This window comes from Eubalaena glacialis, chromosome 10, assembly GCF_028564815.1.
Source record: "Eubalaena glacialis isolate mEubGla1 chromosome 10, mEubGla1.1.hap2.+ XY, whole genome shotgun sequence".
Classification (NCBI taxonomy): domain Eukaryota; kingdom Metazoa; phylum Chordata; class Mammalia; order Artiodactyla; family Balaenidae; genus Eubalaena; species Eubalaena glacialis.
In genome coordinates, this window is record NC_083725.1 from 7,632,606 (window position 1) to 7,656,155 (window position 23,550).

The following is a 23,550-nucleotide window of genomic DNA, read 5'->3' on the forward strand; positions in this document are numbered from 1 at the left end:
AAAAAGACTCTATAGATTACTTCCAGAAAGTTTTTGTACTTGGTTTTTTGGGGGAACTCCCAGACAGGTGGACCTAGAGAACCATTAGGAAGATACAGTAAGTGGGAAGAAGGCAGAGGGCCCCGTGGTGGCAGAACAGGAAGCAGTGAAAGCAGGGAGGCTCAGTTGGATTCCGGATCTGAAGTCAGCCAGGACGGGTGCACGGGGGCCTAGAGAAAGCCCCAAGCCCTCCGGGCCAGCTGGGGCTGCCCCCCAGACACTCACCCCCTTCTTAAGACCTTCCCCCTAGGTTCTGCCCACTCCGCTTCCCCAGCAGGCCACACCGTGTGTCCACACCGAATGAGACCGATAGTTTATTCTCATGCTGGGAAGAAGCCAGTACAAAATATATTAAAAAAAAAAAAAAAATTCACTTGGTGCTAAAAATCTGGCTGCCCACCCCCCCCATACACATCAGTGCTCTTCTCCGACTCAGCTTCTCTGGGCCTCCTGCAAGAGCGCGAGGAGGGGGTCATCAGCTCTGAGGGCAAAGGTGAGGGTGCGGCGGCCGTAGTGCTCGGGGTCCTGCTCCAGGTTCTCGATCACCTCCGCCAGCAGGTGGGCCCGCTCCACGCCTGCACCAGGGGCCTCGAAGCCCAGGGCGGTGAAGTGCACGTGCAGGTGGTAGTAGGAGGGCAGGTAGTGCAGGTACACGCGAAGGCGGTCTCCCGCCACCTGGTAGCGCTGCAGGATGGCTTCCTGGCAAGAAAGGGGAGGGGCGGGGAGGGTCACCATGCTGCCCACACACTGGCGCCAGAACCCCCTCCTGCCCACGGCCCTGACCAGCCTCTCCGCCCGCTGTTGTCTTCGGATCCCTGTCTTCCATTCTTGGGAGTCAGCAAGTGCAGGTGACAGCAGCAAAGCGGAGGCTCTTTCTCCCAAGGATGGGGACGGTGGCCTCCATCAGGCTTCCCCGCTCCAACCTGGTAAAACACCTGCTTCCTCACAGTTGCCACTGGGCCTCTAGGAAGTCTCAATGCTAAGGACAGGCCCAGGTTTCCAAGACTGTGGGGACTATCCTGCCCTGGATGATTTACCAGACTCATATCATCAAGTAGGTGGGAAGAGGCCTTGTTCTCCCTTTCAGCACAGAAAGAGTGGAGCTGGGCTGCGGCAGAGCTAAGGGCTTGGTGGCAGAGAAAGGATAGGGGAGGGGACGCGAGCAGGGCTGCCCTGGACAGACCAGGGAGTCATAATAGGATCATCAAATTCTTGCAGGACTCCTGGTGGAAGAGGAAAGCATCACCTTCGGCCCTGGCTCCCTTTGCCTGCCCCAACCTTGCTCAGGGGTAGGGCTTTTTCTACCACACCCCCTTCAGGAGCCTCCAAGGCTCGGAATTAAGAGGAGACTTAATTTCCACTGTAGGCAAATCCCTGAGGCAGCAGGGGTGAAGAGAAAAAGACAGGGCCTCAGTGTGCTCAGAATACACCCCGGAATTGTATTCTATTCTGCATTTGGCGCTCCCCCAGGGATCTCGGCAGCAGGGTGACACCAGGACCAGGGCACCCAAAGGGCTTCCTGGAGGGCTGGCCTGCCTGGGAGGTGCTGCCGGAACTGCCAGGGCAGGCGCAAGTGCTGGCCCAGCATCTCCCAGGGGCTCTGCATCCAGAGGCTGTTTCAGCAGAGAAACGAGTTACTGGGAAAAGAGAAAGGCAGCCAGGGGGATGGTGACGTAGGCAGGCGGGGCAGAAGGCAGTGGGCGCAGGACAGGGAGGGGCCGCAGGTGAAGGGAGAGCGGCCCCAAGCACAGCCCCTCCTTCAGGTCTGCGGCAGAGCCTCAGAGCAGCTCTTGTTGAACCTGACCTGGGGGGGAGCCTCTCCCCCGCTGGGCACCCTGGTGACAGCAGGCCTGGCATGGAGGCCGCATCTTCTAATGTCTCAGGCTGAGACCAAGCCCACAGAATAATGGAATCAGAAGGAAGAAGGACCCCCTCCAGACACCGAGGCCCAGAGAGGTGAAGTGACCTGCCTGAGGTCATCCAGTGGGCTAAGGTCAAAGTGTCAGAACCAGGACCAGGACCCAAGACTTGAGACTCTCTTCCCCCATCTCCCCTCGCCCCCCAGGGCTCCTTTTAGCAACGCTGTGATTCCATTCGATTCAGCAAATCTCCCAGAGAGAAAGAATCTGGGAGAACGCCAGGTGCTAGAGGATTCAGTCTCTTCCCTCAGGGTAGATGAGGGGGCACAGACACACGTCAGGTCGTGCACCATCTACCCAAGAAACACGTCTGGCATGATGTGGCTGTCATGAGCGGGGCGGGTAACCCTGGGATGGGAGGGCATCCCAGACGTGGCCTGCAGGACAAAGGCAGGGAGCAAAAGCGGGACCCCAAGCTGAGGAAGCCCGTGTGGGGCGAGGCAAGGGGGCTAAGAGTAGAGCTCGAGGGCAGGGCAGGACCAGGAACGGGGGCCTCGTGAGGCCCCCTAAGAGCCTTCATGGGCCCCTGCACGGGCATTCAGAGAGGAGCCCTTTTCGCGAGACGGACTTCTGGGAGGGGTGAGGAGAGGGGTCCAGGAACGCAATGGAACTGAAGTGTAACTCCCCTGGGCTCCGGCATGGATTCGGCCCCGGCAGCTCACCTGCCCCTCCTGGAGGATGTTCCTGAGCAGTGGCAGGTGCTCTGGGGTGAGGTCCCGAAGCGACTTGATGTCCCGGCGATGGCAGATGGCAATCAGGTACAGGTCATCGAGCTGTGCGGAGACAGGCAGGGGTAAACCGGGCTCAGCAGGGGACAGGGCCGGGGAGGCTGCCAATCCCGGAATTCCGCCCAGAAACCAGGAAGCATCCACACCCCAAGGCCTGCAGTGTCAGCCACAGCCAATCCCAGGGACCCCGTGGCAGGACCAATCCCCAGGCAACGTGGGCGTCCTCGTGGCCAGGGTGAGTGGGACGGTCTAAGGGACAGAGCTTCTGTTTATTCTTCCTGCTAAATAATACCATATGAGAGCATTTACATACTCACAGCTGATGGGGAATGAGGGGCGGGAAGGAGGTTCAAGAAGATGCTAAGAACAACTCTTATGGTCTAATCGCATGTACAGAAGTAACTGCTGTAAGACATAAGGTGGTAAGAGTGCAGGAGGAAGAAGGAAAGACTAGCTAGGGTGATCCAGAGAGGCTTCCTAGAAGAGAAGGCAGGGCACCCGGGTCTTGAAGAAGAGGTAGGGTTTGGAGAAAGGGCATTGAGGTAGAGGAAAGCAAAGGCTCAGAGGCAAGAAAGTCCAGGGCATCTAAGTAGGAGAGTAAACAACTCCATGTGCCTGGAATCAGAGGCAGGTGAGGGAGTGAAGAGGCATGAGTGAAGACGGGGGGAAGGGAGCCTCAGGCCAGCGGGGCAGTGAGCTCCACCACTGCTTCACCCTCTTCTCCCTTCCCCTATCTCCCAGGGCTCACAGACGGCCCTTCCTACCGTCCGTCCTGAACACTGCCTGGCTGAAGACCTGGAGTTCACAACAGTACTGAGACCCAAGGCCAACAAGGTCTTGAGCCAAGGAGCAAACGGACTCTTCCTCTTGCCCAGAAAACCCTCCCACCCGTCTCTGCTTACCCAAACCCTGGCCTTGGCCAGTTTCACATCCTCGTGCGAGGCAAGCCCCAGACACCAGGGCTCCAAGGGCCAAGGCGTGGAGAGGATCCAGCAGCCCTCAGCACTGCAGTCTGAGCTGCTAGATTCCTCAATGAGATAATCTGGGGACCATGAGTCACCCAACCAAATCCCCAAGGGCCCCAACTTAAAAACTTAGAATGAGATTTTCCATATGGTGCCGGATGTCCAACTGTGCCTCTTCATGCCAACAGCCTCTCCATGCCACACACATTCTTCTCCTCCAGGGCCCTAAGAATCCAGGCTTTCTGCCCCAGACCTGCTACAGATGAGCCCAGTGGGAACCTCCCAGCAGATGGCTAAGCTGTGCCCACCCAGACCTCAGTTTTGCCTACAAGTCCCTTCTGGACTCTTCCTTCTCATGGCCTGTGTCCCGGACTCTCGCACTAGCTAGGGGCCCAAGGAGAAGTAGGAAATAAAACTGCTTGAACTTGGAGTGTGTGTGCATGTCTGTGGGTGTCTTCAGCTGTTCCACGTGTCACTGTCACAGGACTTCCAAATAATAGTAGCATTTATTTTAGATGGTATCTGCTGATGAATCCCAAACATGACATTAAATCACGCCTCTCTGCTCCACTGGCATGGAATGAAGCATGAAGCCTGTGCTGGGTATCAGCTCACGGGATGGGCGAGGGAAGGAAAATAAACCCATTCTTTGGGATCAGACGTGACCCTGGATTTCCTGCAGGCAGCCAAAGGGCCCCGGCCCAGAGAAATGATCTGAAAAAAGCTAGACGGGGGGATGGCAAGGGTCTCAGACTGGCACCCAAGAAGGTGGCCCATCAGTCACTCTGGGGAGACAGACACCATCAATCTTTTTCGTAAGGCAGGACAGCAAACTCAAAGTAACGGCTTCCTCGCAAGGGGCAAGACGGAGAGCGGCTGGAGCTTCGGAGAGCCGTCTCCCCACCTCAGGGGAGACGCAAAGGAGGAGCCTCCTGTCTGAGTGCTTTAGACCCAAGGATCTAAATTCCGTGAACTGAAAGTGTGTCTCTATAAACACATACATATACGCTGACGTGTACAATATGTGAAGACTAACTCTGGAAGGAGAGACAAACACAGTCTCTTCTGGGAAGGGAAATGGAGGAATGTGAGGTGAGGGAACCGACTTTCACTGCCCATCTCTGTACTATTTGCATTGTTACCACGTACGTGTATTAACTAGACCGATTCCCCCCCGGCAACCCCAAATAAGCAAATAAAAAAGAATATACAGGTTCTATCTTAAGAGAACTGAGGGAGGGATTCTATAACCTCCAGGGAGCCAGAATCTGTAGCAGACATTAGGCACTTGATAAATATTTGTGAAGCGGATGGACGGATGAATGGATGGATGGACATCTTTAACCCTAGGCCATCAGCTGGGGGAAAAAAGACACACTCCTGGGAGAAGTGGCGGCAGGAGACTCCAGGTTGGCTAGAAGTCCCCTCAAAGCACATGCCAGACAGCCCTCTCCTCAGTCCTCCCCTGGTGGGTGAGGACGAAGGACAGAGGTCCAGGCCTGGCCTGTCTCCCTGCTGGACACACCGCCTAACTCTAGGGAGCGGCGGACCTCAGTGCTCTGTCACAAGTCGAGGATCTGAGACACTGACGTGGCACCCCAAAGAGACAAGTGCTAAAAGCTAAGCAAAGGTTAGGGACAATCGCCATGTGTCCCACCATCAAGGAAAGTCTGATATGTAAGCTGGCCCCTTCACAGCCCAAGGGCGAGTCGCCCCAGCCAGGTGGCTGGGAGCCCAGTGCAGCTCCTGAAGCCTTTTCTCCCTTAAAGGGGACAGAGAGAGGGCAGTTCCACCGGCAGGCCCGGCAGGATGCCTGCCAGCACCAGGTCAGGAGGACGATGAATTTCCGTTCTCGGCACCGTGGGCGCCGGTGTGTTAGGGCTTCTTGGATGGAGATGCTTCGGCGGCCCCCGCATGGCCCTCAGACCACCCCCCCGCTGCCCCCCGCAGACCACAAGGTCTCCAACGTCTGCAGGGACCCCGTGAGTCACAAGTCCCTCCTACCACACACCCACCTGCCACCACCCAGTCTGCGATCCACAACCTGCCGGTGCGGGGCTGCCCAAGGGACAGGCGGGTTTGCAGAGCCGCACGGAGGCACGGCCCAGAGCCCCACCGGCGCCCCGTGCCCCGACGGAACGGTGCCCCGTGCCCCGTGCCCCGACGGCCGCCTCCCGCCCGGCCCGAGTGGGGTGAGCTGTTGGGGGTGGGGGAAGGGAAGCAGCTGCACTCCGGCACCCGAGGGGAGGGGGGCGCCCGGGACCTGCCCTGCCTCTAGCAGACCACCGCTGAGACCTCTGGAAGCTCCCTTCAGGGTCCCCCCCCGCCTCCTGCGAGCCACGTTCAGGAACTCCCGCGAGCCTCCCCAGGAGGCAGCTGGCGCTCGCCGGCCTGTGCGCCTCGCCATCCAAATCCTGTCCCCTCACCATGACCACTGGCTCTCGGCCCCCCTCTTTTGGCAACTGGAGTGGTGTGGCCAGTCGGAAAACCACCGAAGCGAACCAAGCCAACTGCAGGGGAGCCCAGGTGAGGACGCAGAGGCCAGGAGGGCGGGCGGCAGCTGAGAGAGCGAGATGGGAGGCGTCCGTGCCGGGCGGGCGACTCCAGAACAACGTCCCTGGGTGATCTCGCGACGGTGCCCGGGTGATCTCGCGACGGTGCCCGGGTGATCTCGCGACGGTGCGAGGAACACAGAAACCAGGAGGGCCCGCCCGAGAGCAGAACGGCAAATCTGAGCTTGGGTCACTCGCAGATTTCAGCTGGGGGAGGGGGCGCTCATCTATCCCTACTGCCTACCCCGAGAGCCCGGGTCTGGCTTCCTAGGCCTCATCCCGGCCCAACTCCAGTCTGTGTGGGAAGAGCGCTTCCTGCACCCGGCGCTCTGCTGCTTTGTGTTACTATCGGGATACGAAAGTCCACCCAGAGAGGCGACAGTCAGGGAGACTGGTGACGGGCCTCACAGTGTGAGGTGAGGAAGGAGGAGAGAAGGGGGACAGAGGCTGCAGAGGACAGGAGGGGCGGTGTGAGTGAAGGCGGCTCCCGGGAAAGCTGCTCCCAAGAAGGTCGGGGGGGGGGGGGCCGCTCGGGGGCCAGGCAGCAGAGCGGAGAGGCTTGGAGGAGGGGGGTGGCCCTGGGCCACCGGAGGCCTCCTCTGTGGCTCGGGTAGTGCAGGGGACTCCTCGGGTCGGTCACCCTACTTTCTGCCGGCCAGCGGCGCAGACCGTGGGCCTGCCTGGATCTGCCGGTGTCCAGGGCGCGGGGAGAGGGCGAACAGCCCGCCTCAGGGCTCCCCGTGCTCCTGGAAGGGGGGGTGCAGCTCCCCAGCTTGGCTGGTGAAGGAACAGCCCGCCAGGTCATGGATGCAAACACTGCCCCATCCTCACCCCCAGGGTGGGAGGTGAGCCAGAAAGGGGCTTTAACTGGCCCATTAAAGTGTAAACATTTGTTTTAGGCGCTCCCACTGCAGAGAACTCAGGCCTCCCCTGTTGGTTAATTATAATCTGCTTAGAGAGAGCGGGCAACGTGAGGAGGGAGGGCAGGATTAAGGAGGCCCAGCAGCCTGGAGCAGGGCCCTCAGCGACCAGAGAGGCCCAGCACGAAATCCTTTACCTGCTGTTGGTTCCACTTGAGGTCGGGGATGAGGACAAAGCCGTCAGAGGGATCTGGATTCTCAAAAACAATCCGCTCAGCTTCAGCCTTCCTGTCGAGAATATTGTACACCCACTGGAAGGAAGGGGAGAGAGGGGGTTCACAGACCAGTCACTTTCCCCGGGAGACACCCCACAGCGGGCCAGGTAGGCTCTCAGGCCTCCCCAGGAAGGACAGCCAAGTCCGAAAGGGACACTAAGCTCAGGGGACCGACACTCAGGCTGTCCTGTTCCGGGGAGCTACTCTTGGGGGTCCGGAAGGGGCTTCCCCTCTCCCACCACAGCCACCCCCACAGGGGTCCCGGCAACGCAGACAGGGCCAGCTCTTCAGGCACTTCCTGGCCGGCACTGTGCACGTGCTGTGCTCTGGCCTCACAGGCCTGGTCTGCAGCCGCCCCTTCCACTGCCCACAGGACTCGGGAAAAGCGTCCCATGGGCGGGCCCTGTCCCACTTTATTCAGGACCACGGGCAGAGAGTCAGGCTGGGAGTTCCCTCTGCAGAGGAAGTCCGCTACACACCAGGGTGGGGAAAGGCTCAGGTTCTAGAAGTTTGTGTGCTGGGTTTCTCAGCCTGCTGGGATTCTTGTGAGGGCTGGGGTTAGCACCTCTGCCCCACCTGGGGACCCAGCTGACATGGACCCTTCATGACAAAGCAGAACAAACGCCACGTGGCGAGGCGATTACACAGACCTTTCCTGTTAACCCCAGGCTGCCAGCTCTCGCACGCCCTTTGATTAGCTGCTGTCAACAGTCTTCAGAGGACCCTTCCTTGGGCGCTGTGTGGATCCCAAGGGCATCACTTTACCATTAAGGTCCTGGGGGCCTCTCTGAAGAAGCCAGCCTGCAGGGAGGTTAAGATAAGAAGGCCCCTGTTCTCACGGGGATCCAACCCCCCAGCCCCGGCTCTTCTCCACTTCCCCAGAGGTCTGAGAGCCCTTTGCCAACACGACTTCCTTCCAGGCCAGTGAACTCTGTGCCTGAAATCCGAGAGCGAACCCTGCTGGAGAGCCACAGAGAGGGCAGGAGCTGGGCTCACACGGCTGCCCCTTCCGCCCCGCAGTCACGAAGGGCCTCAAGCTGCCCGAGGGGTGGATGGGAGGCCAGGGCGCCGACACGGCCAGGCCAGCGGAGGGCTCCTCTGCCCACCACCAGGAACGCTGGCGCAGCAGTGTCAGCGAGGGCCAGGGCTACACACATCCTCCCCCATGTCCCGCCGAGTCCACATCCTCTGCTGTCGGCCAGCAGGGCCAAGGCCAAGTGCAACTGTCTGAGATGGAGAGGGAGGAGGCAGAGAAAACCTGCCTGGGACGATCTGGGCCTCCCAGACCTCCTGGTAAGACCCACAGCCCGGTCACAACACGTCAAGAAGAGCCTGCCAGTTTCACTTCCTGGGTGGAGTCTGGAGGCCGCCCAGCAGTGGCTTCCTCGTGCAGCACTGGGGCCAGAGCAGTGCACAGCCCAGCAGGTGGAGAACGTCCCAGGGAGGGACACTCCAGTCAGAATGTCCTCTCTGACTGGAACTCTCTCTAAGAATGTGCTACTGGAGAAGAAAAGCCAGCCGGATCCTGACCTGAAGCCTCCCAAAAATAAATGGGAGGGAGGGGATGGTGGCCCTGCGTGGAGGGCCCTGGTGTGGCCCAGCCTCCCTGGGGCCCTGCTTTTGCCCACAGATAAGCAGCTCTGCCTCCGCCTGGAAAGCAACATGTCGTCTGGGAGAGAATGAACGGGCTCTGGAGCCCAACAAGACAGGGTTCATCTGTCACTTCCACCACTAACTAGCTGTACGCTGGCAAAGTGATTTCATCTGGGACTTCCCTGGTGGCACAGTGGTTAAGAATCCGCCTGCCAATGCAGGGGACACGGGTTCAAGCCCTGGTCCGGGAAGATCCCACATGCCTCGGAGCATCTAAGCCCGTGCACCACAACTACTGAGCCTGCGCTCTAGAGCCCGTGAGCCACAACTACTGAAGCCCGTGCGCCACAACTACTGAAGCCCGTGCGCCACAACTACTGAGCCCACGCGCCTAGAGCTCGTGCTCCACAACAAGAGAAGCCACCGCAGTAAGAAGCCCACACACCGCAACGAAGGCCCCCGCTCCCCGCAGCTAGAGAAAAGCCCGCATGCAGCAATGAAGACCCAACGCAGCCAAAAATAAATAAATACATAAAGAACTAGCATCTTAAAAAAAAAAAAAAAAAGTGATTTCATCTCTCTAAGCCTTGGTTTCCTCCTTCGTCAAGAGGAGCTAATAACACCCCCAAGTGAGGGTTGTGGTGCGGATTGTAGGTGAGAAAATGCGTGTGAAAGCGCCCAGCACAGAGCCCTGCCCAGGGAGGCAACTGAGAGCAGGGAAGGTGCTCGGAAGGCTCCAAGGGGAGGTCAGGCTGGGCTTGCCCGAGGCTACACGACAGACTGTGGAAAGGCAAAAAAGAAAGCGGATGAGAGCAAAGGAGGTGCGCTGAGGGGACCGCGTGCGGGGCTGGAAGGGCGCGTGAGGGCTGGGAAGGTGGGCCGTGATGAGCGCATCTCACGGGACCACACTGTGCGGCAAGCCCGTGAGGTGGGCGCTGTCGGGGTCCCCATACTGCAGGGAAGGAAGAGGCAGGTGCAAGGAAGTTCACCCGAGTTCACACATTGCGACCCAGAGCCCACGCTCCAGGCCACATGGGTAAGGCCTCTGGGAGAGCCGGGAGGGGCCTGAATCCACAGGATGTCTCAGCCCAGATGAGAGAGGGAGGAGAGCCAGGGAACAAAGTCCACATGAATCATAGGGGTGACGTAACGGAGAGTGACACGCTGGGAGAGCAAGCCCGGGAACCTCGGCCCCGCAGACGATATGGGGGTGCTGGCGGCTTCCGGACGCACCTGGCACGACTTCTGCCCTGCAGGTGACACTGGCAACTGACCCAGGAGCCCCTCTCCCCGAGCCCCCTCTTCACTATCCTCCTGCTCTTTTCTGCTGGCCCCTCTCCTCCAGCCACCCCTCCCCTGCCTGTGTCTCAGCCCCACACTCTCCCGTCCTCCCTGGAACGGCTACCTGTGTGGGCAACGGCGGCCACCACTCTGGCGCCTTTTCTGTGCTGGAAATGGCAGCAGGCACATGATATGTGGCACGGCTCTCAACTTCCACTGGGACCCCAGGAGGGAGGTGCCATCGGTCACATTTTCCAGACAAGGAAACTGGGACTCAGAAATGAAGGGTGAGGTCGCAAGGCTCTGGGGTGGCAGGACTAGAGTCCAAACCCTGGGCTGATGCAGAAGCCCTTATCGGATGGCTCACAAATCAGTCTCTAAGGCTCCAGATCCAGACACCCCACCGCATTTTTTTTTTACTGGGAAATTACAAGCACCTCAAATTTGAGCAGCCAAATAGGGTAGTAGGCTTAGAGCACAGACGCTGGGGCCAGACCACCTGGCTTTGAAGCCCGTCTCCAAAGGCCTGTTGTGAAGATACGATGCCTGTAAAAGGCTTAGGACAGTCGCTGTTCTAAGTCACCCCGTGAGTTCCAAGAAGTGCCAAACTAACTCACCGTCCTCCACGTAAACCACTCCGCTGCCCACGCCCCCGTGCTGGCTAACGATCCGACTCTGTACCATTCATCGCCCAAGCTACCCCTGGACTCACCCCAGGTCCTTCCCTCACTGCTCCAAATCACCCACGTCTAGGCCTTATCTCTTAATCGCAAGGGAAGCTCCCCGCTGCCTCTGCCTCGGTTCAGTCTTCCTCCTTCTTCTACTCTCACCACTTCCAAATGATTCTTTAAATCTGATCACGTTACCCACATGCTCAAAACCTTTAACAGGACGCTCATCGCTATGGCAATCGTCCACAAATCTGACGATCATTAGGACAAAAAGATTTTTTTAAATGCAGATTTCCCAGCTCTACTCCCAGCTCCATTCTGACTCAGTAGTTATGGAGGAGGGCCCTGTGCTCTGTATTTTAAAAAATCTAACCAGGCCATCCTGACAATCAGCAAGGTGTGGGAACTCCTAGTCTCCTGGACAAAGTGCACAAGCCTCTTTCTGGCCCCCACCTGCCTTCTCCTGCCTGTTCCCGAAATGCATCAAATGGGTCCAGCCCTCTGTGCCCCTATACTTGCTCTGCCCTCTACCTGGAGTGCCCTGTCTGCCTCTTCCAGCTGGCAAACTTCTCTTTGTCCTTTAAGACCCAACTGGAGGATCCTCTCCCCTGTGAAGCCCCCCACTGTCTGGGCTGATCACTCCCCCTCTGTGTCGATACTGTACCTCGCGTATGGACCACCAAAGAGCTCATCCCATTATACTGCAGTTACCAGGCTGCATGCCTATCTTCCTTACGAGACTGTGCGGACATTGTCAGTGTTTATCTTGGTGACCCTCCAGAGCCTAGCACAGGGCCTGGTACATAGGGGATGCTCAATAAATATAATGACTATTGCCAATTAAGCTGAGTGCTTGTAAACTTGCTAGAAACAGCCGAGAAAGAATACATGGGAAATTCCCTGGCAGTCCAGTGGTTACGACTCGGCGCTTTCACTGCTGTGTGCCTGGGTTTGATCCCTGGTTGGGGTACTAAGATCTCACAAGCCACGTGGTGCGGCCAAAAAAAAAAAAAGAATACATGAATGCTCATGTCAAGCAGAAGTTGGTAGAGCAGAGGGGTTATTATTTCCCGAGAGGATCTGCATAATGGTCTATAAGAAGGTATATATACGACTCATACCAGCTGTATTAAGGGCTTCCTCTCTTGAATCCCATATATGTGTAACCAGTGCAGCAGAACACACATTCCAGGACATCCCCCCGTGATTTTAGACACTGTCTAGGAAGATGGAGACATATTTCCCTTCTACTTAGAAGACAGAGCAAGTGCTGGGACTTCTTTAAAAAAAGGAAAAAATCAAGCCACTGTGAGCTAGAGGAGCCTTGTGCAAACACTGTGCAGGGGACCACGGCTAACAGCTGGGTCGGGTCTTCCCCAGGGGACCCCCCTGCAGGCCCTGTCAACCTCCTGTCCTTCCTCCTCCCAGGCACAATCCACCTCCCGGGACCCCACACACAGGACACCCTCCCTCCTCCGGGACAAATGGCTGTGAGCTTCCCATACTAGGACGTCCCACACCACCGTAGCCTGAATCTTGGGTGGAGTATGTAGAGATGCTCAGAGAGAACAGGGGTGAGTGATAAAGAGACAGAGAACGGGAAAACGCCTCATCCATCACATTACCTCTGAGCGTGCACGTGGGACCAATTCCAGGCAGAGGCTCTGGCTGGCGCTGGGCACAGACCCAAGGAGAAGTCGGATGTCTTAGCGAAATGGCCTCGCATCTGGCCCAGTTGCTGAAGACACTTCCAAGATGCTCCCAACCCACGGACATCGCCCTGGGAGAAGAGGCCCCACACCAACCCCCGAGCCTGCCCCCTGCAATGGATGCAGGGGAGCGAGGGAAGGGGGTTTCTACCCTGTGACTCAACTCCTGGAGGCTGGTTTGCTGTGGGTGAAACCAGGGATAAGAGTCTGGATGAGGCGGCCTAACCAGCACCCGTCTTTACCGTTCACAGACCCCCGGTCAGGGCAAGCCATTCTGAGACCGTATCAAGGCTACTGTAGAGTACTTAGAAATTCTTTCCACGAACTGGACTGCTCTGAGATCCCAGAGTGCTACGGCGGCGTGCCCAAGACCGGTGTCAATTCCCTTATCAACGAAGGTGACTATCCTCTATGAAACAGCGACTGCCTCGGCCCAGCACTTTCTGTGCCCTCTATCCTGCTTATTCTTCTCCACAGCACTCACAATCTCACGTTTTGTGTGGTTACTTATATATTCACGCGCTGTCTGACGCCTGAACAAGGAGGTAAGCTCCATGAAGGCAGGGGCGCCGCTGTACTCTCTGCTTGCTGTGTCCCATGGCCTGTGCTGTGGGAGAGCGCTGGCCCCTGGTACCACCTGGACAGATGCTTGAGAAGATACACTGGCCACGGGGACAGCACTCTGAGTCTGACCCGGGGGGCTGGCCCAGGCCGTGGCGGCCCATACCTGGATGCTGAGGCTCTGGGATTCCAGGTGCGGTAAGGTGACGTTCTTGTAGTCATCGCCCGTCTCCCGGACCAGGCGGAGGTCCCGGTGCAGGTACTTTTGAAGGTGTTTCTCTGTGGCAGGGTAAACCACGGTTGTCTTCACGTCTGCAATGACACAACACAGCCCGGGCCACAGTCAGCCACTCTCTCCACCCAGCCCTGCCAGACTCTGGCCCTGACAGGCACCACGGAAAGGATGGGCCCAGTCCCTCTTTGATTCCCCAGTGAAGGGAGCCAAAGACTAAGAAGTTACGTTCACCCATAACCCACTCCCGTGAGGTGTCTCGTGCCGTTAAATTCATCACCTGAACCACACTCGGAATCTGGAAAACGTACGGTTTTCACTGATGGGTCACTAGGCCCCTCATCACCCTTAACCCTAGCCCTTCCCTCTTATTTTCTAGGCACAGGAATGAAACATTTCTTGACTCTTCTCACATAGCAAACGTCCAGGTGTGTGGCTTTCTGGACCCAAAGCTGAAAGTCTGGTTTAAAGCCAGGGACTTCCCTGGCGGTCCAGTGGTTAAGACTCCACGCCTCCACCGCAGGGGGCACGGGTTCGATCCCTGGTCGGGGAACTAAGATCCCACATGCTGCGCAGAGTGGCCAAAAAAAAAGCCAAGCAGCCTCCTTAACGCAGGGCAGCGCAGCACAACAGTGGTTGAAGGTGCGGACTCTGGGGCTGGACCATCAGAGTTCAAGTCCTGGCTCTGCCTGCTCCTCGCTTGGGACCCCTGCCCCGGCCCAGGTGTTTACCCTGCCTGTGCCCCTACTTCCCCATCCGTCAGCTGAGGGTAATAATACCTCATACGTCATAGGGTTGGGAGGATTAGCAAGTTAATACCTGTGGAGCTCTTAGAACAACAATGTCTGACACATAATAAATACTGGCTATTTTCAACCCAGGGTTACTCAGTCTTGACTTTGGCACCATCAACATTTCCGCCTAGATACTTCTTTGCTGTGGGGCTGTCCTGTGCATTGCAGGCTGTTTAGCAGCATTGCAGGTTTCTACCAGGATGCTAGTTAAACCCTCTCTCCAGTTGTGACGACCATAAATGCCTCCAGACATTGCCAAGTGCCCCTGGGGGATAAAACTGCCCCCAGTTGAGAACCACTGTTTTCATCACAAGGAAACCTGGTAGTGTTCTTAAAGAGACTCTAGGCTAGGGTCCTAGTAAAACACCACCTGGTTTTGGTTAAGTCCTTTTTCCTGTTTCTCTTAACATCTGCTACAACAGCTTCAACATAGATCTTAAAAGCAGGATCTTAAAAGCAACATAGATCTTAAAAGCAACATCAGTTGGGATGTTTCTCAAAGGACCCAAGTCCTCCCTGACTCTAGATTCAGATGTCCTCTCCCAGAGTGGTCCCTGAGAGGAGCAGCCCAGCATGGGCATCGGACACTCCAGGAAATTCTCAGACTCGCCTACATACCCACCTAAGAACTACCGACCTAGGTCTGAGGACATAGGCGATTGTCATGCTCATTTCACAGGTGGGTGAAAAGAGTTCACAGGGATTCCAGACTCCTCCGACACCACGCTGTGGGATGGGGCAGAGGCAGGACCAGAATCATGGCTCCCATCTGACCTGGAACGGGAGGCACAAAAGTCTCCTCGCAATCCTCTGGGCACTTCTCACTCCCACCACCCTCTAACAGCCCAGGGTCACAGGCCAGAGGTCAAAGGACAAGCACACCAAGCTCTCAGGAGACAGGAGACTGCCTGAAATAGATGGAATGTCAGCACCTTGGCCCTTGCAGTGCAGCCTGGTGGGGAAGGACGAGATTCTGGCACCCATCGGCCTGGGTTCAAATCCTGGCTGGGTAACCTTGGGCATGTGAGAAGCCAGTGAGCAGCAGGTGGGAAGCCTCTAGAAGCTGCCCTCCACCTGCAGCCCCATGGAAAAGTGCTCCTCCAATGCTGGCTCTTACTCTCCTTGTGTCACCTGGGCGGGGCAGGCGGAGAAAGGCGCTCCCTCCGGGTGGGGAGACGGGCCAGGACGACCTGGAGAAGAGCCCGGCCCCACTGGCAACGCACACGCAGCCCTGGGCTCCCGGCCTGGGGCCCCCTGGCCGCTCCAGACCGGAAAGCCACGGGGCCTATGGGCATGCCCGCCTGCCAAGGCCGGCCAGAGACTGCCCCCGCCGCAGAGCCCTGGGAACCGGCCCCTCCTGCCCTCCCCCCAGCAGCAGGGAAAAATAAAAAGGCACTTTCCAACTGCTCACTTTCTGCCGTCCTGCTTCCTTTCCCGAGACCCGCCTGCCTGGAGGAGGCACACCTTGTTGCACTCTGAGCCCTGCCAGAGCCAGTCACTCCTCGCCCGGCCTCGGGCAGAGCCGCGCTGCTGGCATCAGGGTGGGGAGTGCCCCTCCAGTCTCGCCCAGGCCCCACTCCAAGCCCACTGACCGCCACTCCCCCCCCCGGGCCGTCTCTGCCCCAGCCACAGCGACCTCCTTACACTCCCCACCGACTCCCATCTCTAGGCCTCACACCTGCTCCCCTGTCTCATTCACTCAGGCCTCCGGCCAAAGGCCAGCTCCTCAGAGCTCCCAGACGGCCCCGACCAGAGAGGCACCCCTTACCTCCCCACGCCCTGCCTCCTTCACCCCTCACTGCCTGACGACAGAGGACATATTTATTGTCTGATTCCCCCATTAGATGGACTTTCCTGGAGGACAGGGATTTTTGTCTACCTTAAAATTTTGTTTTATCATTTTATCCCCAGCACCTGGAAGAGCGCCTGGTATACGGCAGGTACACAACAAATACTGAACAAATGAAAAAATGAATCTGGCCTTTTTAGACTTTAAACCCAGGAAGAGCATTTCTTGTCCCAAATGGAATAAAACCTCTCCGGAAAAAAAAAAAAAAAGAGTCAATATATTTCCCAGTGCTGACTTTCTCACTGGAAGCCAAAAGCAAACTCTGGTGTTTATCCAAATGACCTGCAACTGAGCTTCACGAGGAATCTGGGAAAGAGTCAATGCCCGATAAATGCTCAAACCATCGGGTGAAAATATGTTGAGGAACAGGACATGCACCCAAGGCCTCAAAAACATCTCCTCAGAGATTACTTATTAATTACAGAGGCGGACACAAAGTGACTGGGGTGAACACCACTCCCCGTGGGATGAACTGACAGCCTGGGCCTCCGGGTGTGCCGTGGTGCGCCCGACGAAACGCATCACCTGCATCTGATCGCGAGGCGACTATCATCCTCCCAAACCCAGGGACGCTCTCCTGAACAAGTGGCTTCAAGCTCTGCCCAAGCGTCAAAGTTAGGGCTGAGGGACTGCTCCCGATTACAGGACACTAGGGACTGGGCTGGATCCTGGACAGGGGCAGGACCGGGGTGTGCGGGAGTTTCCTGCTTGAAAGATGGTACTGAAACACTGGCAAGATTTAATAATGGTCTCCACATCACATAATGGCTTTGTATAAATGGGGAAGTTCCCAAAATTGATCATTTTACTCTGGTTCCTAGGAGACACACACCGACGTGCTTAGCACTGAGGGGCTACCACATCTGCAACTTACTTTTCAACAATAGAGCGAATAGTAACAAAATATTATTATATGTGTATGTGGAGAGAGAAAAAGGAAACGTGGCCAAATGTTAACAAGAGGTGACGGGCTTTTTAAGGGAGTTCTTTGTACTATTTTTACAGCTCTTCTGTAAGGTTGAAAATTTTTTTCAAAATATAAAGTTAAATAAAAAGGTGTCGGTACTCTCTAGACCATGGGCGCTAACTGGCAGCGGAGGTACCAGGCACTGTCCTAAGCCCTGCATGCCTATGAACCCACTCACTCCCCACAGCCAGTGTGAGACGGGTATGACTTTGGTCCCCGTATCACACACGAGGAAGCTGAGGCTCAGGGCTGGGCTTCCAGCCTCAGCACCACGTGCCAGCCGCGCAGGTCAGCAGACGTGGCTTCACCCTCCACCCGGCGCCCTCTCTGCCAACCCCAGTTTAGCAAGTTGACTTAAGGGGCCACTTGCCCAGGATGAGAAGTACCTGGAACCTCCCAGCCCAGAAGCATCTCCCCGTAGCTAGAGAAGCAACAAGGAACTTCCTGACCCTGCCCTCCTGCTGGCATTCTTAAAAAAATCAACTCCAAAACCAAGAGCTCAAAAATGTTCACAATCTATTGACAGCATCCCTGACACTCCTTCCAAGGGCTTCCTATCCGTCATGCTTTTTCAAACTTTGTTTTTATTTTCAGTTTAAGGTGTGTTTGCACATAGGTTAAAAGTCAAACGAAGCTTGTTTTTAAATGTTTTCTGCTCCTTTCTGAGCACCATTTTCAACTCTTCCGGCCATTTCCTTGGTTTCGTACTTCCACAGTTCCAAATTACAAACATTTTTATAACTTGTTCCACCTTGATTTTTCAGTTTTATTATTTATTAACCTCCCATTATGGAAGATAAGGATTTAGCTTTTTTACCAACTCCATACCAAAAGAGGGTGAGTATGCGTGTGCGTGCGCGTGTGCACACACGCTCCTTCTACCCCATCCTCACAACACAGCCAGATCACAGTTCTGGATAAACCAGAACTCAACATCAATACCACTATGATGATGTAAATGCTGCCTACTGCTGAATATACACTATGACTATTTTTCCTTTTCAGCACAATTTTTGGTATACAGAGTTAGTATTTACTTTTTTGTTTTCTTTTCTATAAACTTGTCACTAGTTCATCCCCACATCCACTTCCCTTTTTATAAAAATCTCCTCTTGATGTTACAACTCATCAGGCACAAGAGCAACAGTGTGTTCACGGAGCCTGTGACCTGCTCCTGCAGGTGCCCCGTGCAGGGCTGTGGCCTGGGAGCTCCGAGCACTGCCCTCGCCCCCTCTCTTGTGCTGGGTACCTTGTTTCCTGGATCCATTATCTTCCTCTTTCACATGTATGTCCTCATTTTACGGAACCGGTGCTTCTCAGGCTTTAGTGTGCATCAGAACCACCTGACTCAGGACGCCTGGGGTGCGGTCCAAGAATCTGCATTTCTAACAAGCCCCCAGATGCAGCTGCTGCCGCCGGGCCAAGGACCATACGTCAAGAACCACGGCACTGGGCTTCCCTGGTGGCGCAGTGGTTAAGAATCTGCCTGCCAATGCAGGGGACACGGGTTCGAGCCCTGGTCCAGGAAGATCCCACAGGCCACGGAGCAACTAAGCCCGTGACCCACAACTACTGAGACTGCGCTCTAGAGCCCACGAGCCACAACTACTGAGCCCACGCGCCTCAGCTACTGAAGCCCGCGGGCTCTAGAGCCGGTGCTCCGCAACAAGAGAAGCCCGCGCACCGCAACAAAGAGTAGCCCCCTCTCGCCGCAACTAGAGAAAGCCTGTGCGCAGCAACGAAGACCCAACACAGCCAAAAATAATAAATAATGAAATTAATTTAAAAAAAAAGAACCACAGCACTAAAGTACAAACTCAAGATGCGTTCAGAGATATGGCGCAAGGGAGATACATTTAGAGACATGGAACATCTGAAAATGTCTTTATTCTACTGTTGCACTTGATTAAGCGCTTGGCTAAAGAATTCTAGGATGGATAGCAACGACCCTCCAAGTCTGAAAGCACTGCTCTGTGACCTTCTAGACTGCAGTCCTGCTAAGAAGTCTGAGGTCATTCTGATCCCCAAACCTTTGTACTGACCTGTGTTTTCCTCCCTGTCCCCCGTGTCCTGATTGTGTTGATGGGTCTTGGAGCGGGTTTACATTCACCCATCGAGCTGGGTAAGTGTCAGGCCCTTTCAATCTTGAAAATCATGTTCTTCAGTCCTGGGACTCATTTCTTTGATTATTTTCTTCCCCATTTTCTCTGCCCTTTCTTTCTGGAACACTATTTGCATATTTAACTTCTTTGATTCATCTTGTAGTTTTCTTTTCTCTCCCATTTTCCAGCTCTATGTCTTTCTGCTCTACTTTTCAGGAATTTTTCTTCATCTTCTCTTCTGTTTTCATTTCTGCTGCATTTAAAAAAATATTTATTTATTTATTTACTTGGCTGCCGTGAGGTCTTAGTTGCGGCACATAGGATCTTTAGTTGTGGCACGTGGGCTCTTAGTTGAGGCATGCAGGAACTAGTTCCCTGACCAGGGATCAAACCCGGGCCCCCTGCATTAGGAGCATGGAGTCTTACCCGCTGGACCACCAGGGAAGTCCCATTTCTGCTGTATTTTTAATTTCTAAGAGCTTCAAAAAAAACTTCCTTATTGATAGTATCTTGTTCTTTTGCTTTCTATATACCATAATTTCTCTCTGAGATTAATGACAGTCTTTGAAAATTCCTTCTCCCTGCGTAGTCTCTGTCTCCTCCAAGTCTCTTTCTTTTCCTTCCTTCCTTTTCCTTGTCCTTTCTTTTTTAACTGAGGCATTACTCAAAAGTCTGCCACCTGGTTTGTCCGCTCACTCATATGTAAGAGTAGAGCACTAAGTCGCTGGCGGGAAGCTTGCAGACACACGAGCGCTCACCTGGAGCCTCATTTTAGGATCATCAGGCTATTCCTTTGCATGATGGAGCGCTCAAGAACTTAAGTCTTTTCTCTTGGGCTGGTCAGATTCCCCATATGATTCTTCCAGTTTCATATGTGGAGGTAGGAACCTGGCAGGCAGCATTCTGAGCGATGAGGAAGAAAAGCAGGTGGGTGGAGGGAAGGTGGCCAGGGGTCATCTCAACACTAAATGTGCTGACTTCCACTTAACCTTCTACATTTTGGTACCATCACCCCACCCTCACCAGCACCTAGAATCTCTAGACCCATCTCTGGAAGGAGCAGTTACCAGCCCTGTGAAGCGGGAAAGGGGATTTCGGCAGCCGTGGCTCAGGCTTCCCCTCTCAGACCTGCCACGTCAGTTCCTCCTCCTCCCTTCACTTCCTCGGTTTGTCTCCTCTCCCTCTAGTCTTTATGGGTTAATTTTATTTAAAGGTAATTCCTTTCATGCCATTTTTCATGAGGGTTTTAAAGGAAGCAGGTGGGCACTTGAACTGCCCCCTTTTAACTGGAAGCCCAGGTCCCTGTCCTTCTGTCTCCCTTCTAATGTTTTATTTTTCTTCTTAGCCGGTTACTGACTCTTGACCTATTTGTTATTTATGGTTCCTCTCCTCTACAACTGGACATCAGCTCCTTGAGAGCAAAGACTCTGTTTTGTACACTGGGTGTACTGTGCCTGAAACAGCACCTGACACATATTGGGCCCTCACAATACAGTCTACAGAACAGAATATATGCCACTTTACTGATAAAAGAGCGTGTGCATGTACAACTGCATACACACAAGCACACACAGAAAAAAGTCCGAAATTCAGGACATATTCCAAGATGGGATGTTATCTCTGGGCAGTGGAGATGTGTGTAATTGTAATTTTTAAAATTAGTTTTTTTGGGTATTCATTACATTTTCTAAAACAAATATGGATCACTTCATAACAAATATATTAAAAACAGAATAAGCCACCCCTTAAAACTGAAGTCCAGGGAGGTTAGTAAGTTACCCAAGGTCATACAGCTAGTAAGTGGTGGAGCTGAGATTGAACCTAAGAAGTCCGACTCCTCTATGCAATAGTGCTTTCCCTGCTACAGGGCCATCCTCTTCCAGGCCTTCTCCTAAGAAACCTGTGCTGCAGCCACTTTCTCCAAAAAGCAGCCCTATCAGATAGGAGAGACACGATTCGTTCCAACCCCTCCTGGAGACACGTAAACAGCCGCCAGCAAAACCAAAGAGCTCAGTGAGGTGCCAGAGCGATTGGAGCTGCAGACTGGGAGGTCCGGGAGGACGTCAGAGCGAGAGCCCAACAACGTGATCCTCGATGCTCGCTGCGTGGCCCCTGGGAGCGCAGGGAAGCAGAAGCACGCTCCCCTCAGCGCCGGGGGCCTGTCTGAGGAGCGGCCCCAGGGGGTCCGCTGAAGCCAGGTGCTGGGCTGGAACAGGCTCTGGAGGGGAGCACAGAGGGATGAAGACGAGCCCGCGGACAACAGGGAACAATGGCTGCTTCGACTTCTGTGGGTGGTACCAACCGCCCTGCCGCCCACCCACGGTGACAGTGCTGGATGGTGGGGAAGGAGGCCTGGGGCGCGGCGGTCGCCGCCCTTGTGGGCTCAGGGCAGCAGCTGTTTCTCTACAGGGGTGCCGTGGCGGCGGGAATGGCCACACCGACACACAACCCAGGTGACAGCAGCCGTGTCCACACCCGCACCCTCTCCCCGCAGCCCAAGGGGCAGGCTGGTGTGCCCTTGGCCAGCACACAGCTACGTCCTGCCTGTCAGGGCCCTTAATTAGGGTCTCCTGAACATCCTTCTCCAACAAATAAAACCAACCCTGTCCCCCACCCAGACACGAAAGCCCAACTGCTTTCAGAGGCAGGGCTACAGACAGGAAAGAGCAGCTGCCTTTCTTGCTCTCTGCCAAAGCTAGCTTCGCCAAATCCCCAGGAAAATGCTGTTGCCCATGAAACATGAAAATGCAAACCACAGACAGTCTGCTCTCCTTCCCACACACACGTTCAAACAAGCCTGCTTTCCAGCGCTGCTGCCGACTTCTCCCCAGTGAGGTCATCGCTGCGGCCCAGCCTGTGGCTTCTGCTCTCCCGTCATTATCAGGAGCTGCTTTCAACTTATTTGACCCAGATGTGCAGGCTCAGGGGAGCAGGGGAGAAGCAAGAGGAAAGCGGGAGCGGCTGCGAGGCCCACCCCGCCCTCCGTCCACAGGAGCCAAGCAGACACCCGCGTGATGGGCTGCCAGACCCAGGCTGGCAGGGCACCCCATCAGAGCACTCCTAGAGAAGGTTGGCAAGGGGAGAGGCTGGTGGGGGGTCTCCCGGGACTTGCGTTTTCTTTCCTCCTCTTGGGGACCTCCCCCCGCCAGACAACACCCTCTGCAGCCCTGGTGTCATAGAGACCAGAGAGCAGGCCGGAGGCTGAAAGAGGAGGCCCGGGGCGGGGCGTCCATTGTCCCATGCTGCAGGATGCTGAAAGTACTCAAGTGAGGCCTGAAAAGACCTCCAGATCAAGGATAAACTGGGCTGAAGGGTGTGGTCGGGATCCTACTGGAAAGCAGCTTCAACCGCCCCACAGCAAACCTCCAAACAGCTAATTACCTGTCTCAACGAAAGCACAGAGATGCCACTGGAGACAGAGGAGAGGCAGATGCCGATTTTAGCAAGACCCTGGCTCCGGCAGGCTCCTCCCCGCCCCCTCTCCTTGGTCCTCCGAGGCCCGGGAGGGTCAGGAGAGGGTCTGACAGGACCTGACGGCCCAGCCACAAATTCAGTGACTCTGCATGCAGCCCCAGGGGTTACATCCTTTAGGGATGGGAACTGCTGCGGCAGGACGGCTGCAGGGCGCACAGCACTCCACGAGTTGCATCTGAACAGAAGGATGAGAGCAGGTATCTAACGAGATAATGGAGCTGCCATCCACAGTCCTGGCGAGACCCTAACCCCACACGTGGGAAGAAACTGTTCTGGGGCCCAGTGGACCTGACTCTTAAAAGCTGTTAGACTGAACACTCAGGAGTCCCAGAAGACGGCCTCAATCTCAACTTCTGTCTAAAGGCATCTCCTTACTTCACTCTGAAAGAAGCAGAGGCGTCAAGTCTCAGGGCATCCTGCGTGTGCTGGCGCGAAGCGAGAAGGTGGAGGGCACAGGACACACCGCCTCCGGGGAGCCAGGACTACCGGAATGCCAGGCCTTCGCTCACGGAGAAGCACGGATCAGAACCAGGCCGCCCAGGCTGAAGTGGGACCAGCTAACGTACGGGTAATCCACCCTCGCCCACTGGTCCTGAGCAAGTTGACTTTCTGCTGACTCGAGCCTTAAGACTGCCACAGAGTCTTGGTGCCTTGCCCCATCTGAGAGAGTGAGAGAGAGTGGTGGCCACATTTCAGGAGCTCAGGATCTAGCCACTTCTAAACAGGCTCTGAACGCAGCGGCTTTTCCCAGCCTCGCAGAAGCCACAAGTCTAAACAGAGAACTGAAGAGAGGCTTCTGCTCCCAGCCGGTGAAGGAGGAGATGGGGGCACGGAGGAGGCCGCACCCGAGGGCGCTCGGAGCGGAGCTGGCGGGGGAGGGCAAGCGAGGCCCGTCAGACGGCTGAGAGGAAGGCAGAACCCAGATTCTGGGACAAGAAGTTTACTCTGGTGGTAGGGACCCTTCCGCCTTGAAGTTTCT

The 23,550-nt window shown here is 55.6% G+C and overlaps 1 protein-coding gene across 1 annotated transcript in view; it reads right to left on the minus strand.

Moving 5' to 3' along the window:
* Nucleotides 1-340: 340 nt before the first annotated feature.
* DCPS (decapping enzyme, scavenger) overlaps nt 341-23,550 on the minus strand; it is a 35,627-nt gene continuing 12,417 nt past the window's right edge. The window contains exons 3-6 of the mRNA XM_061202415.1: nt 13,320-13,465; nt 7,261-7,374; nt 2,621-2,731; nt 341-738 (exon numbers count right to left, since the gene is read on the minus strand). Coding sequence (XP_061058398.1) covers nt 472-738; nt 2,621-2,731; nt 7,261-7,374; nt 13,320-13,465 — 638 coding nt within the window. The 3' untranslated portion in view covers nt 341-471. The remainder of the gene's footprint in view (nt 739-2,620; nt 2,732-7,260; nt 7,375-13,319; nt 13,466-23,550) is intronic.